Genomic DNA, 17,499 nt, shown 5'->3' with positions numbered 1-17,499 from the left:
GGAAGACTAGAGTGAATAGGTTACTAAAGAAAACTACTTGCAGAATAGTTTGCAAGCGTCTATGTTCAGATCATTAAGATATTTTAAAATATCCTGAAACCGAATACAGACTCAAGGATTAAGCCAGACCCATTGACTATGTTCACTAAAATACAACATCCATCAAGCCTAGCCCAGTAAGAAAGGCCAAACTCACCCTAACATGACCTTATCTTCAGAAGTCTGCCAAGGAACTTTTATAGAAACAGTAACCATATGCCATTTTCCTATTCCTCAAAGTAGTTCAAAATAAAACAGAAACTTTAGTACAAATATTGCAGGACTTAGGTTGTCAAGTAAATGGAAGAAAATATGGTGCTGGGTATAGTACATGCCTGTAATCTCAGAATTTGGGAAGTGGAGGCAGGAGGGTCAGAGATTCAAGGACAGTGTTGGCTATACAGAAAATTCAAGTTCAGTCTAGGCTACAGGAGACCTTTCTCAGAAACAAACAAATGAAACATGGGGCATAAATCAGCAATCTGTTGAACTGACCATGGAACTCTATATTTGTCAAGACTCTGAACTCTGCTGGGCATAGGAGTGCAAACCTATGATACCAGAGTCCTTGGGAGGCTGAGGCAGTCCAAATTCTGAGAGTTTGAAGACAGCCTGGTCTACATAATAAGTCTCAGGATAGCCAGGGCTATGTAAAGAGACCATGTCTCACAAAAGCAAACAACAGAAGATTTTGAACAAAGAAAAAAATCTTTGTTTTATGATGACTTCCTGCTTAAACTTTTCAAATTCCTCTAATCTTTATCTCATTCTCAACAAGTAGTCACATTTTTACCTGGAGAGAAATTCATTATTATGGTCCCGCTAGAGAACTACCAAGCAACATTTTTTGTGTTGTTGTGTTTTTTGTCTTTGTTTTGTTTTGTTTTTCGAGACAGGGTTTCTCTGTGTAGCTTTAGTGCCTGTCCCGGATCTCGCTCTGTAGCCCAGGCTGGCCTCGAACTCACAGAGATCCGCCTGCCTCTGCCTCCCGAGTGCTGGGATTAAAGGCATTAAAGGCGTGCGCCACCACCGCCCAGCCCCAGCAACATTTTAAACAGCATTTAGTCGTTTCCCCACAGTCATCTTTTGAGATTATAAAGGATTTAAAACGACAGTAATAAAGTTGGGACAGTATCCCAAATACTGAGTTACACATTTCTTTTATAACTGACTGGGTATTGTTTGGTTGTGTTGAGATAATATCAGTGTGCACCCCAGACTGACACTGAATTTATGGCAGTATCTTGCCTCAGCTTCACAAGCCCTAGGATCACAGGCCTGAGCTACCGCCCAGATAACTAAATGGGTTTATCTAAGAAATTAAAATTTGGTTTGAAAAATAAAAATCAACCAAATTAATTTAGCATATTAATGAGCTAAAAATGTCCTATCACATAGGCATTGCCAACCTAGCCAAAACAATGAGCATCAGATTCAATAAGATCCTATCTCAAAACCTAAGGAGAGGAATTGAGAAAGATACCTAACACTGAACTCTGGCTTCCACATGTACACACGTCACACACACACAAGCATGTGTACGTATACACACACACACACACACACACACACACACACACACACACACACACAGGAAACTTCCTTGATTATGGGGCAACTGTGGAAAAAAATCTAAGACTAACATCCTATTTAAATAACAAAGCAGAAAGTTTCCTCCTGATACAGGGAAGGGAAGGATTTGTTATTCAGCCTTTTCTCACAGACCTAGTTAGTGAAATAAGAAAAGAAATGGAAACAAAGAAGTAAAACTGTCTTTAGTCACAAAAAGCATTGCAATATAGGTTTAAAAACATGCTAAAGAATCTACAAAAGAACTTCTAGAATAAATGGTGGCTTCACAAAGTGGCAGGCTGTAAGATCACTTTCCACACTTTGCATTATCTGCAATCAAGAAGTCAACTTCAGTGTAAAAGTATTCCAGAATTAAGTAGTCTGTCAAGATTTAAACAGTTACACTGAGACATATGAGGAAATCTCATACTATCTTGTTCCATCTCACCAAAGACGGTGAATTCTCCCCCAGGGTATCTATGCTGTACATGATATCCACTCACCACGGGTAGCATACAACTAGCTTCAGGCTTGCCTTTGTTTTAGCTAACTATACAACTCTTAAGCTTCCAACTCTTAAAATGCTTGTCTTAAAACAAAGAGCTTAAAGCCAGGTGGTGGTGGTGCATGTCTTTAATCCCAGCACTCCAGAGGCTGAGCCAGGCGGATCTCTGTGAGTTCGAGGCCAGCCTGGTCTACAGAGCAAGATCCAACAGGCACCAAAAAAACTACACAGAGGAATCCTGTCTCGAAAAACAAAAACAAAAACAAAGAGCTATGTTCCTCACTAAGTACAGTAACATTCTGTTTCAAAAGAAAGACACTCACTTCTCCAAAGTTAAATAATTTGATAAAAACTCTAAGTATGCTATAGCAAATAAGCTTTTACAGCTCAAGATTTACTAACTGTAGACAATGAGACTCTGAAAGTACAACTATGAGAAGGACTTTGCCCTCCAAGAGCTCTCAGCCTAGGAAAAGAGAATCGTATTGAGAATGTCCTGTGACAAGGCAGGAACAAAGTGTGCACAGGGTTCAAAGGTAGCATAGGCACTGAAACAAGGAGGGACTGAGAAATTCCTGTCGGCTAAATGTTCAAAGGAAATAGGAATCTGATTAGCAGGCAAAGCATCTACAGGTAGATGACATACACTCTTTCAATGTTCCTACTTTGAGAAAGACTCTGTAAGACAGACTAATGAAATATGTGTCCTCTAAGTATTTAGAGGCACACGCCCAGCACTTGGGAGGCAGAGCCAGGTGGATCTCTGTGAGTTCGAGGCCAGCCTGGTCTACAGAGCAAGTTCCAGGACAGGCACCAAAACTACACAGAGAAACCCTATCTTGAGATTAAAAAAAAAAAAAGTCATCTTGAGATACATAGTAAGACCTAACATCAAATTATGTATGAAGGCAGGGGTGCACACATGGGTGCTCACACTTACACACCCTTACCATACACACACACACATACACACACAGGCATGCATGCACACACACACACAGACTTGCACAGACATGCATATGCATTAAGATAGGGAGAAGTGTGTAGTATTAGATGCGGTGATATAGTGTGTACCCCAATAAACTTGCCTGAGTATCAGAGGATAGAGCCAGCCACTAGATTAGACATAGAGGCCAGACAGTGGTGGCACACACCTTTAATCCCAGTACTCGGAAGCACACACACACCTTTAATCCCAGAAGTGATGTCTGGGCAGAGAAAAGTATGTAAGGAGTGAGAAAACAGGAACTCACTCTCTTTAGGCTGAGGATTTCCTAGAGGTAAGAACTAGTGGCTGGCTGTTCTGTTTCTCTGATCTTTCAGCTTTCACCCTTATATCTGGCTCTGGATTTTTTTGGTTTTTCGAGACAGGGTTTCTCTGGTGTTTTGGTGCCTGTCCTGGATCTCGCTTTGTAGACCAGGCTGGCCTTGAACTCACAGAGATCCACCTGGCTCTGCCTCCCAAGTGCCTGGCTCTGGATTTTTTATTAAAAGACTATCTAAGATTCAAACAACAATTAGAAGCAGTCTTAGGGTTTCTATTTGCAGTGAAAAAACATCTAACCAAAAGCAACTCAGGAGAAAGGTTTATTTTAGTTTACAGTTCCACATAACAATACATCATCAAAGGAGGTCAGGGCAGGAACTCAAAGCAGGAACCTAGGGGCAGGAGCTGATACAGAGACCATGGAGAAGTGATGCTTACTGGCTTGCTCAGGCTGCTTTCTTATATACTCCAGGACCACCTGCCCAGGGGTGGGCAGCATCCACTATGGGCTGGGCTCTTCCATATCAATCACCAATTAAGAAAATGACCCTACAGGTCAATCTTATGGAGGTGCTTCTTTCAAATAAGGTTATCTCTTCTCAGGTATGTCTCTAACCTGAGTCAAGACACAAAACTAGCCAGCACAGTACAAAAGCTCTGACAAGATCAAAGTTTAGATGTGAAAGATAACAGGAACTAAACAGGTAGAGAGAGAGAGAGAGAGAGAGTGTGTGTGTGTGTGTGAGAGAGAGAGAGAGGGGGGGGGGGGAGGGAGGGAGGGAGGGAGGGAGGGAGGGAGAGAAGAGAGGGGAGGGGAGGGGAGGGGAGGGGAGGGGAGGGGAGGGGAGGGAAGGGAAGAGAAGGGAAGGGAAGAGAAGGGAAGGGAAGAGAAGAGAAGAGAAGAGAACAGGAGAGAAGAGCACGGCACAAAAACAGTGAGACGGATGAGCTGGTAAAGTGCTTGCTTCACAAGCATAAGGACCTGAATTCAATCTTCGGAACCCAAGCTAAAAAACACAAACAAAAACAAAGGATGGTGGCATGTGTTTACAATCCCTGAAGTTCAATGGCCTACCATCCTAGCCTAGACCAGTAAGTATGAGAGTCTCTTGCTTTCTTCTTTGTTTCTTTCTTTTTGTTTTTAGACAGAGTTTCTCTGTGTAGCCCTGGTTGTCCTGAAACTCACTTTATAGACTAAGCTGGCCTTGAACTCAAAGATCTGCCTGCCTCTGCCTCCTGAGTGCTGGGCCATATGCCTGTGCCATAACCACCAGAGAGACTCTATCTTAAAAATAAACAAAATTAAAAAGCCATGTATAGTGGCTCAGACCCATAATGCCAGCAAAGAGTAGGCAAACGCAGGAGAATCACTGCAAACCTACGGCCACTCTGGTCTACATGGCAAAGGCCAGGACAGTCAGGACTTCAAAGCAAGACCACTTCAAAAACTGAAACAGAAAAAGGAAAGAAAAGAAACAAGGGATGGGCTCCTAGAAGAAAGCAGAAAGTGTGGAGTCCATGAGGAGATGCACCACACTACTAAAAAGCTTACTGAGTTTGCTAAGCCATTCAAGCAGAAGTCTGGAGAACATATGGGAATGGCATTTAAGGCTGTGGGATAATGGGAGAAGGAACATAAGGCTGGATCAGGCTGAGTTTATTGACACTGGTCCTGATGGAGAGTCTAGGTTTAATCTGGAAGCCTGAACAGTTAAAAAAGGGTGTCAAAAGTTTATGTAAGGAGAAATTACAATGCTAGAGTGGGTATGCTGTTAAAAGCCAATCCTCTACAATGGGAAAGCCCAGAAGACATGCCTTTCACTAATCCTGTAAGATGCAAAATGGTCTGGGGGTACCAGCGCACTGCAAGAGCCTTGCTGTCACTCACCCCTTTCTTGTACTGTATCTTAGGGTTGGAGACTCTTCTGCTAGGTTTGATTGCTGTGGATGTTGTTCTGTATAAATAAAACACTGATTGGCCAGTGGCCAGGCAGGAAGTATAGCTGGGACAAGGAGAGAGGAGAATGCTGGGAAGTGGAAAGCTGAGTGGGAGAGAGACACTGCCAGCCGCCTCCATGACAAGCAGCATGTGAAGATGCCAGTAAGCCACGAGCCACGTGGCAAGGTATCCATTTATTGAAATGGATTAATTTAAGAGATAAGAACGTTAGCAAGAAGCCTGCCACGGCCATACAGTTTGTAAGCAATATAAGTCTCTGTGTTTACTTGGTTGGGTCTGAGCGGCTGTGGGACTGGCGGGTGAGAGAGATTTGTCTTGACTGTGGGCCAGGCAGGAAAATTCTAGCTACATTCGATGAATTAAATGCAACGGGTTTAACTGGGCCTGAGAGAGCAGGGGCCGGGTGGCAGCACTGAATCACCAAAGACAAGATGATCTTAGTGATCCTAAGAGGCAGGATAGAAAAAGCAATGAACAGAACAGCCTAACCTATAAGGGTCAGCCCAGGTAAAGTGAATTTTATGGTGACATGACTCATATGGACCTTCAGTATTGGTTAATCAGTCATGGTGTTTCCAGGCATGAAATAGGTAAGAAGCCTACTGAATTTTTGTTTGATCTGTATAAGTAGAAAAATTCTCAAACAAATGAAAGAAAAGCTACACTGGATCACGACAAAAGGGAATCTCAGCCTGTGAACCAATTTCCAGACTTGAGCCAGCTTGCAGACCCAGAACCCATTGAATGAAGGGACAGCCAGGTTCCCCTGCGGAAGGACTTGATAAAATACCTGAAAGTCCTACTGTCAGCCTTTCTCTGGTCCTTCTCCAAAGGGACCTATGGTCCTTTCAAGGATAACTGTACTACTGGGTGAAAAGAAACAAGACTTTCAGGGGTCTATTAGATCCTAGGTCTGAACTGATGCCAAGAAACTTGTGGCCCTCCAATTACAATAGGGGCTTATGGCGGTCAAGTGAATAATGGAATGTTGGCTGAAGTCCAACTCACAACAAGTCCAGGGGGTCTCCCAACTCATCCTGGTTATTTCCCCAGACCCAGAATGTGTAATTGGAATAGACACACTTAGAAATTAAGAGAATCCTGACTAATACAGTGATGTAGCAAATCTCAGGCTAGATTGGACTATCTAACAAGATCCTACCTCAAAAAAACAAAACAAATCAAAACAACAAAACAAAAACAACAAAGAGCCCCAAAATAACCACAAAAAAAAAAAAATGGAATGAAGACTTGAGTTGCTGGTGGCTGGCCAAATGGCTAAGCAGGTAAAGTGCTTGTCCTCAAGCCTGACCACTACCCGGGGCTAAGGAGATCATGGAACTACAACCACCACTTTTCTAAGCCAGCATAACTCCTAACTGCATTCTACTTATCCTTATACCCACAAATAAGAGTAGCTCTCACCGCTCATCAAAAAAACTTCCCTTTGCAAGGCGGGTGGCAGTGGCACACGCCTTTAATCCCAGCACTCGGGAGGCAGAGCCAGGCAGATCTCTGTGAGTTCGAGGCCAGCCTGGTCTACAGAGTGAGATCCAGGATAGACACCAAAACTACACATAGAAACCCTGTCTCAAAAAACTGAAAAACAGGGCTGGAGAGATGGCTCAGAGGTTAAGAGCACTGCTTGCTCTTCCGAAGGTCCTGAGTTCAATTCCCAGCAACCACATGGTGGCTCACAACCATCTGTAATGAGATCTGGCGCCCTCTTCTTGCCTTATTTTCCAAATGTCTACATCACTCATCATCCCCACCCCACTACTATGGTTTCCCCATTCATCCAGGCCGTGGCTCCTGGGTTTTCCTGACCCGCACATTGTATGTTACTAAAGGAGAGAATCCCAAATCACATATTGAAAGTTTTAAGTGTACTAAGATACTGATTTCCTTCTGCCCCATGGCTTGGAGTGGCTACAGCTCTTAGGTTATCACACCTATGACCTTTAACAATCCTTTTTTAGCCCTAGTGCATTTTATAAATGTTACATTACCATTTTCTATGTATGACATCATGTGGGGGGAAAGTGAAAAACATCAAGACAAAATATTTCTCAAATACTTTTATAACACTCTCAGAGTAATTCCTATAGACTATTAATATTATTTATTAAGCTAGATATTTTTATACCAAGTACAGACTTCCGCAGTCTCCATGGCACATCTCATACAGTAGACAAAAATCTTTTAAGGAAGCTGGTGTTTTCTCAAAACTGTAATACAATGGCAACTATGTTGTCCCTACCCTGTACAGTGGGAAATGTCAAGTATTTACAAAGCAGGAAAAAAAAATGATACCCCACATAGCCATCACTCAGCTTAAATACTCAATCACCTTATAAAGAATACTGCTCTATCTGTAATGCCCACATAGTCTACCCTCCTCACATTAGATTATTCTGAATCCAGCTGCAGACATCCTATCATTTCATCTCTAACTATTTCATGTAGGCCTACATGCTAAAGGATAGCATAGAGAGATGGATATAAAGATGCTGCCAGTTTTCACGGAAGTCCTTATGTTGGTGAATCAGATTTCTGATATTAAGTATGCCCCAGTAAGTCATGGATTAGAGAAATTTATCTATTCGAAAACACGTATTTATAACATTTTCTCTACTGTATTTTCTTACAAGTTAAAACAACTTGAAAGCAGAAAATTGGGGAACAGTTTTTAATTTTTAAATGTTTTATTAGCATATATTAATTATACATAACAGATTTCATTGTGACAGTCTGTACATTTATACAATATGTCCCAATTATACCTGCCTTCCTGTGACCCTCATCGGTTTCCCTCCAACCTCCATTATCCTCTTCCCTTCCCAACTAGCCCTCTTCGTACTTCATGGTTTTGTTTTATTCTGTTTCGGGTTTGGGGTGATCCAATAGTTTCCATTAGGGGTGTTTCAGGAGCATGGGCACCTTACCAGTAGCTACATCACTGAAGAAGAAGTCTTTCCTTCCTCTATCAGCCAATGACTACATATAATGAGAAGAGAGGAGTCCCTTGAGCCCCCCAACTCCTACCCTGTTTCGTTTTTTTTTTTTTTTTTTTGGAGACAAAGACTCACTCTATAGTCCAGTAGAGCCTGGAACTGAATATAAAGCTCACACTGGTCTCAAACTCATAGCAATCCTCCTGGCTCAGCCCTCAAAACATTAGAACTACAGCATATGCTACCATACACAGAAAAAATAGATTTAATAGTGTCAATTGGAGTAAGATCACTGGTTAAGGAGCTTTGAGACCTCTAAAGAAAGAGAGAAAAATTGTAGAAAAAAAGACCTTCCACTTCCTAGAGACAATTGACATTCATATGACTCATTTGGTATGTGATGACATCCTAACACTATGTAACTATTGTACACAAAGGAATTCTTATAATTGTATATTTTATAGGAAAACTGCAACAAAATTAAATCCAGAAATTTTTTATCCAATAATCCTTACCTTTTGTTGGACTGAAATTCTGATCTATAAAGCCCCTCAGTTCTGCACTTGTGGATGTCAAACCAACCTAGATTAAAAAAAATTAATACTCGGATCTGAAGTATTATATCATTATTTAATAGACTTTTTTATCTTCCATCAGAGGTCTGTATCAAGTATTATATAAAGTCTTATGAAATAAATCAATTATATCATCAGGAATATATATCAGGAATATATTACTAAAAAGAAAATGTTACCATATTGCTTAAAATGGGAAAACTAAGAATTTTAGATTAAAAATTAATGGAATGTTACTTATGAGTTAAACCAAAATCCACAAATTTTCTGAATATTTTGAAGGCAAGTAATATGGCAGCTGCCAACAGATAAATCACATTTCCATCCTGAGGGCTGGAGGCTTGGCTCAGCCGCAGAACACTTGCCTAGCATGTATAAAGCCCTGGTTTGAACTCTAGCACTATAAAAATAAGAGTAATTATATCCTCATTGCTGCCCTTAATTTTTAATGTTCTTAATCACTTCTACAATGTTTTGAAAAACTACCACAGAAATACCATGACTAACTCAAGTCCATTTATTTATCTGGGTCCACACTGGCTCACAAAGCCCACTGTTATGAGCCCTAGTGAAGCCGTTCAAATTACAAATTTGCAAATGAGAATGTGCTGCCAGTACTTACCAATTCTGGTTGCTGTAAAGCCCCAAGGAGATAAGTAATGCAAAGGATGGAGCACACAACATGGCACACACTCTTCAATCTATGTCAACATTCATGATTAGTTAGTACTATGCATCAGCAGCTCTCGGTGGCAATGGCCTTCGGAGCGTTTGTTTCACTTAATGTAATATCTACAGGGCTATTTGGGATCACAGATGAAAATGCAGTACCATAAGAAATAGTCATTTTCTGTTGTGGATATAAGGCCTCATATATCCCAGGCTGGCCTCAAACTGTACAGCTGAGGATTAATCTTCTGATCCTCCAATCTCTATCTCAAGAGTGCTGAAATTACAGGAATGCATGACCACACCTGATTTTCATAAAAATTCTAAAAATCTGTTTCAGAGCCTAGAGGAATCTCGATTTTGAAAACTTGACACAGGGGCCATCAAGACAGCTCAGTACATAAAGTGCTTGCTGAGTAAGCCTGAATATCTGAGTTCAAACTCCAACTCACATAAAGATAAAAGGGAGACTCAATTCCACAAAGCTGTCCTCAAGAGCACAGTGGCATCAGGTAGCTCCCCCCATCCCCCCTACCCCTGCATCATATACATACATAAGATTTTTATTTAAGATTAAAAAAAACTTAGCTCAATCTCTAAATTCAAGGCCAGCCTGCTCTACAGAGTGAGTTCCAGGACAGTTCAAGGCTACATAAAGAAACACTGTCTCAAGGAAGAAGACAAACAAACAGCTTAGCTCAAAGCAAGTTATAGTAAATGGATCCATTATTACTATATATTATAGTTTTGTACATTGAAGAGTTGCAATCTTGTAACATTACAAACTTGCAATATTCTGCAAACCTTGAACGTTACAAATTTGTAGTTTGATACCTCAAACCCTCTTTTCAAATATATCTTTAAAACAGTTTTTATTGGACTAGAACTCATTATATGGCCTCAAATTATTGATCCTTATCTTGGTGTTTTGATACATGTCTAAATTATTAAATGATCGTTACAATCAAGCTAATTACAAATCCTTACTTTTATGGTAGGTTGTATGCATGCCTGAGTATGTATACTGAATAGATTTAATTTAATATTGATCTGTGCTGGTATAGCTCAGCAAGCTTTGCCTTGCATGCCCAAGTCTCTGGGTTCAATTCCCAGTACTGCCCCTACCTCCCAATAAAACTATCCTCATAACAAATTACAAGTATATAATACGATACTTCAATGAGCAGCACCATGCTGCAAATCAGATCTTCAGTAACTTAAAAGAATTTTAAAGAACATGAGGCACTGAAACTTTGTACACTTGACTTTGAATTTTTTTTTTTTTAATAATTTTGTGTATAGGTGGTTTGTCTGCATGCACATCTGTGCACCCTGTGTCCCTGGTATCCACAGAGGCCAGAAGAGGGCATCAGATGCTTTGGAACTATTGTTACAAACAGTTGTAAGCTGCCATATGGGTGCTAGAAATCAAACCCAAGACTTCTAGAAGAGCAGCCAGTTCTTTTAACTGCTGAGCCATCTTTCCAGTCCAGCACTGGACTGTTTTTTTTTAATTATTGAATATTTAACATTATATATCCTCCATAAGCACTCACTTGGTCCTTATCAATTTAATAATTTAAGAGCCGATGATTTCATTATTCAGTGGTTAAAATCCTTCACCAAGTGCTGTTTCCTTTTATCAAAATATTTCTATATATCGTTCAACACAGCCAAGTAATTCTGATATAACAGACAAATGGCACCTAAAATCAAATTTTTACGGCAGAAATTGACACTGAGATGTGTAGAAACAAGCTTCTCAATTCTATGTGATGGTGTAGCTGCTTTGCATGAAGATTTAAGTTCAGCTAGCCTTAAAAAAATGCAGCAAACATGGCCGGGCGGTGGTGGCGCACGCCTTTAATCCCAGCACTCGGGAGGCAGAGGCAGGCGGATCTTTGTGAGTTCGAGGCCAGCCTGGTCTCCAAAGCGAGTTCCAGGAAAGGCACAAAGCTACACAGAGAAACCCTGTCTTGAAAAGAAAAAGAAAAAGAAAAAAAAAAAAAAAAAAAAACCACAAAAAAAAAAATGCAGCAAACAGCCACATCATGGCTCTCCTGGATTGCTCACAAATACAATGTTCCACATTCAAGCAACTGAGCATCTGCTGAGCTGTGTGCTGTCATTACTAAGGAGCCCGCTCACACTAAGCAATTCTGCTACCAAGAGAACACAAAACTTGAGTCTGTCCTACTTTGAAAAGAAAGCAAAAATGGCGAGGACAACTTTTAAATATATTTATCCCATGTCTAATACAGGACCATTTAATACACATACAGTAACTTCAGGAGAGTTGTTTTACATTTTTCTTATTTTATAAAAATAACAGTTAAAAAAAAAAAAACCTCAACAAAAACCACATATTCACAGTACAGACTTCAGTTACTGGGTTCCTGTTAGGCTTAAACACCTGCTCCTCATGCCAGTCTCTGCATGCAGAGTAAAGCAGCAGCAACCAAACCTACAAACTTCCAAAGCAGCTGCACACCCATGCCTTAACTGTACAGTTAAAAATTAGACAAAGGTCAACTAAGTCTCAATATTACAGCCTAATTTTAATCTTGGAAGACAGTTTAATCTAACGTTCATAAAAATATTACCAAAACCAATTTATTAAATCAAACTATCTGTTTTTTATACTTTATAGTTTGAAGATTCAAAGTATATTACTTAAAAGTAAAGAAGTTGGCTAGGAAAGACATTAAAATATTCTTTCTAACCAGTTAGTGGTGGCTCATGCCTTTAGTCCCAGCACTCAGGAGGGAGAGACAGGAAGCTAGCCTGGTCTACAAAGTGAGTTTCAGGACAGCTAGACCTGTTACACAGAGAAACCTTGTCTAGGGAAAAAACAAACAACAACAACAAAATAATAATTCTTTCCTTGGCTGGAAAGATGGTTCAATGGTTAAGGGTGTATACGATGTCACACTCATGTCAGGGAGCTCACAACCATCTGTAACTCAAGCTCCAAGAAATCCAATGCTTCCGAAGGTCTCCACAGGCATGTACAGTTTGCAGGCCTGGTTGTTCATGGCTTTAATTCCAGCACTCGGGAGGCAGAGGCAGGTGGATCTCTGTGAGTTTGAGGTCAGTCTGGTATCATAATAAGTTCTGCACAGCCAGAACTATGTAGACCCTATCTCAAAAAACAAAATGTCTTCTCTCTAGGTATTTCACTATACATTTTCTTAATTAATTTAAACAAATTTAATGGATTTAAGGTACAAATATGATATAGATAAATAAATATGGAATAATATCTGGATATTCTAATGCTGTACTATAAACTGTGAGCAATCAATAAAGGTATACTAAATAAAAATACCTAAGCCTATTTTTGTTTTGTTTTTTTGTAAAATGTTTAGCCCAGGCTGGCCTTGAACTTGTGATCGTTCTGCCTCCTTCAGAAAATCCTACAGACGTAAGCCACCACAACCAGCTTGTTTTTGGTTTTTTGAGACAAGGTTTCTCTACGTAGCCCTGGCTGTCCTGGAACTCACTCTGTAGACCAGGCTGGCCTCAAACTCACATGGGATTAAAGGCATGTGCCACCATCACCTGGCCCTAAGCCTATTTTTAACAATCAATTGTATTCCTCATTAAGAATATTATAAACTGCACTGATATTTAGTATTTCTGACATAGAAAACAATTCAATGAGATGATCTGTACTTAGTGGTAAGCTCTACCTTTCACAGGCAAGATAATTTTGGAATCATCATTATACAATGTACATATGTAAACAACAGACTTGAATACCTTACATCAAATAATTGTGCGTATTTGTTTATAGTGAAGTAATACTTAACTTTTAGTTATTATTTAGATGCCAATAGCTTTCACAACATCAACATGTACAATTTCCAAACAGAAATGTAGATAACCAATAAACACATTGAATATTAGTTTAGCCTTACTAGTAATCAGAAATCACATACAACTTTTTGCTGGTTAGAGTGGCTAAGAATAAAAAATAAAAGTCGGGCGGTGGTTGTGCACGCCTTTAATCCCAGCACTTGGGAGGCAGAGCCAGGTGGATCTCTTTGAGTTTGAGGCCAGCCTGGTCTACAGAGCGAGATCCAGGACAGGCAAAATAAATAAATGAATGAATGAATGAATGAATGAATGAATGAATAAAGAGAGAAAGAAAGAAAACCTGTAGACAGAAAGAAAGAAAGAAAGGAAAGAAAACCTGTAGAAAGAAAAGAAAGAAAACTCGTAGAAAGAAAAACAAAGAAAGAAAGAGAGAAAAGAAAAGAAAAGAAAAGAAAAGAAAAGAAAAGAAAAGAAAAGAAAAGAAAAGAAAGCCTGTAGACAGTACTCTTGCTACTGTGGGGTTCATTGCCCCTTGCAAATGTGTGTGTAAGCATACACGTAAGAGAAATGCCACTCTCATACATTACTGGTAAGTAAATAAATAAGCAGCCTTTAGAAAACACCATGTAGCAGTATGATTCTAGAGCTCTTAGAGCGGAAGCTATAACTCAGTAGTAAAGTACTTGCCTCACATGCATGAGGTCCAACGTTCAATATCTACTACTACTACAAAAGGGGGGAAAGATAATCTCTGGGAAAAAAATCATATACACTCAATAATATGACTCAGAAATTTTCTAAGCCTTTTGTCTGATGGAAATAATCTAACAAACGAGCAAAAAGAGTACAAAAATGTTCAAAGTCAAGTATTCCTAAGAAGTAAGAAGCAGAAAAATGAGTTCTAAGACAGGCTAGATAGATCAAGACCGAGGACACAGCAATATCCTGTCTTAAAAAACAAAGGCTAAGGAAGGTGGCTCACACCTGTAGTCCCATTAGTTGGAAGAGTGAAGCTGGATGACCGCCATGAGTGGGAGGCTTGGATTACATTGTGAATTCAAAGCCAGTCTAAGCTACATAGTGAGATCCTATCTCAAAACAAAACTCTTGAAAATGCTCTAGTGGTGCCTGAAAGTAATCTTAGCATTTGAGGGGCAGGAGAAGCATTCAATGCAAACCTGGGCTACATAAGACTTTGTTTCAAATTACAAATATGGCCAGAGAGATCGTTTGATCAGTAAATATGCTTCACACAAGCCTGGTGACCTGAGTTCAATTCTGGCATCCACTGTGGAAGGAGACTCAATTCCTGAAAGTTGTCTTCTGACTTGCACAAGCACCCTGTGGCTATGTGCACACCTACACACAATACAGATACACCTATACACAAATAAATAAAAGTTTAAAAAACTGTAAAGGGAAAAATAGAAACATTTAAAAATGGGGGGAAAATGACTACTATCAGAAAACTAGCATATTGTCCATACCTGAGTAACATAAAATAGCCTCTTAAAATGCTGTAGAAGTATCAAGGTTAAAAAAAAAAAAAGTATTCACTATTTTCTGTTAAAAAAAAAACCAGCATTATGTAAAAAAGTTTCGTTGAGAAGGCAAAATATAGTACACCTTGGCTTATTTGTCAAATCTTCTTTTGTAAGACAGGCACGGAGGTGGGTGTTGCATGTCTGCAATTCAAGAACTTAGGACACTGTTGCAGAAAGACTGTGAGTTTGAGAGGCTGGCCTGGCTAGAGCAAGACACTGTCTCAAAAAGAAAAAAAAAAAAAAACAAATCTATGCTGTATACTAGATGAACTTAAAATATACCTGAATTTTTGGTCTAGAAGACTCATTGGATAGTAAGTACTATTAGATGAGATGCAGAGAATATATGTCAGTACCTCATCTCATCCTCTTTGCAAAAGGATCCATGCCATATCCTGTGTTATTCAGACAACAGACATTAATGACAGGCTCCTGGCCCAGGCCTCACACCTTCAGCATCCTATTTAGTTCCACACAGATGGAAAGATCTAGATCTGTGAACCAAGCAAGGTAATCATTCTGTGGATTTATTTATTTGTTTGTTTGTTTGTTTGTTTATTTATTTATTTATTTATTTTGGTTTTTCGAGACAGGGTTTCTCTGTGTAGCTTTGCACCTTTCCTGGATCTCGCTCTGTAGACCAGGCTGGCCTCAAACTCACAAAATTCCTCCTGCCTCTGCCTCCTGAGTGCTGGGATTAAAGGCGTGCGCCACCACCACCTGACCCTTATATCTTCTTATAAACTGAAATACTACAGGACCCAAGTAAGCTATTATGCTACCACCTATACAGCCAAAAGGTGGGGTCAGGGGACACAGTACATGATGCCACCCTTCAAACCTCTAAACTAGAGGTAGTGAAAGCCTGAGAACTCTAAACTTTTCAGTTAAATGAAGCAATATATTTACTCTTTGGCTTAAATTGAGTTTTGCTGTGATGACTGGTTGGGTTTTTGTTGTTTTGATTTTCAGACAGGATCTTGCTACATTAGCTAGTGTAATCTCAAACTCACCACCCTCCTGCCTCAGGCTCCTGAATGAATAGGATTACAGCCATATACTTCCATAACTAGCTCCTTAACAGTTTTGAGTAGGATTTTGGTTTTTCCTGATCATAAGTATGATCCAAAAGGCAAAGGTAACTGTGTGTTTGTGCACGCATACACACACACACACAAGTGTTCTCTGTTCTCAGAAGAGAAATGCTTTCCTAGAGTCTGCAATTAGAAGTGACAGGAAGGAAAGGATCTGTCAGCCTGCTTCTTTCCCTCCTGTATATCTCCCTCAGAATATGCACGGAAGAGACAGTGAAAGGCTGGCTATGGACCTAAGGTGATTTTCAGGTGAGAGGAAGAAGAAATGAAGCAAACGGATAACATCAGAAAGGGATGAGCTATGAAAACAAATAACTGTTCCAATTCCTGACAGACTCCAAGTTTTGGGCCCACATCTTTCTGAGGTGCAGACAAATTGCTAAACGGTCGTATTAAATAAAAAACACGGAGCCACAACATCTCTAGTCATCAGAGAAATGCAAATCAAAATGACTCTGAGATACCACCTTACACCTGTCAGAATGGCTATGATCAAAAACAATGATAACAGCTTATGTTGGAGAGGATGTGGAGCAAGGGGAACACTCCTCCACTGTTGGTGGGACTGAAAACTTGTACAACCACTGTGGAAATCAATATGGTGGTTTCTCAGAAAATTGGGAATCGATCTACCTCAAGACCCAGCTATACCACTTTTGGGCATATACCCAAGGAATGCTCAATCATACCACAAAGATACATGCTCAACTATGTTCATAGCAGCATTATTCGTAATAGCCAGAACATGGAAACAACCTAGATGCCCGTCAACTGAAGAATGGATTAAAAAAATGTGGTACACATACACAATGGAGCACTACTCAGCAGAAAAACAATGACATATTGAAATTTGCAGGTAAATGGATGGAACTAGAAAATATCATCCTGAGTGACGTAACCCAGGCTCAGAAGGACAAACATGGTATGTACTCACTCCTAAGTGGATACTAGATATAAAGCAAAGGACAATCAGACTACAACCCACAGATCCAGGGAGGCTACCTAGCAGGATGACTGTGGCTTATAATAAGTTTTGGTTTTACTCAATCACTGGACAAGCTTTAGTGAAACCTTCCACTATTAGGGTAAGAATTTGTACTATATCAAGCTGATGAAGGAAAATGATGGCTGTACTTTCGGGAGGGGAGGCTAAAATACTTTTAGCATATGGATTAGCCTATAGAAAAATGTCTGCCATAAATCCAACAGTGAAGGGTAGATGAATAGGAAGCTCACTTACACAACTTTAGTAAAACATAGCTCTCTGAACAGATGAAGATAGGTTTATTCTGTATACCAGAATCTAATCAATATTTATATGTATAATTCAGCTATCATTTGGCTTAAAAGGGCTTATTAGTAAATGTTATCATTTATACTATTTTCTATAGAGAAAATATTTTACTGTTTAAAATAACCCTGGACTTTTAAATTACAACCTGTTTTTATGTTCAAAGGAAAAAACAAACAAACAAACAAAAAAACACAGAGCTAGCCAGGC

The 17,499-nt window shown here is 39.7% G+C and overlaps 1 protein-coding gene across 10 annotated transcripts in view; it reads right to left on the bottom strand.

The window, feature by feature from the left end:
- The window catches only part of Tfdp2 (transcription factor Dp-2), a 122,398-nt gene that overhangs the window by 77,442 nt on the left and 27,457 nt on the right, over positions 1-17,499 (bottom strand). For 8 of the 10 annotated variants that reach the window (XM_059268391.1, XM_059268388.1, XM_059268386.1 and 5 more), the window contains one exon: positions 8,813-8,879. The exons of the other annotated variants lie outside the window; for them this stretch is intronic. In XM_059268391.1, coding sequence (XP_059124374.1) covers positions 8,813-8,879 — 67 coding nt within the window. The remainder of the gene's footprint in view (positions 1-8,812; positions 8,880-17,499) is intronic. 10 annotated transcript variants of the gene reach the window in all.

This window comes from Peromyscus eremicus, chromosome 7 (assembly GCF_949786415.1).
Source record: "Peromyscus eremicus chromosome 7, PerEre_H2_v1, whole genome shotgun sequence".
Taxonomy (NCBI): Eukaryota; Metazoa; Chordata; class Mammalia; order Rodentia; family Cricetidae; genus Peromyscus; species Peromyscus eremicus.
This window is presented reverse-complemented; position numbering and strand designations above follow the sequence as displayed.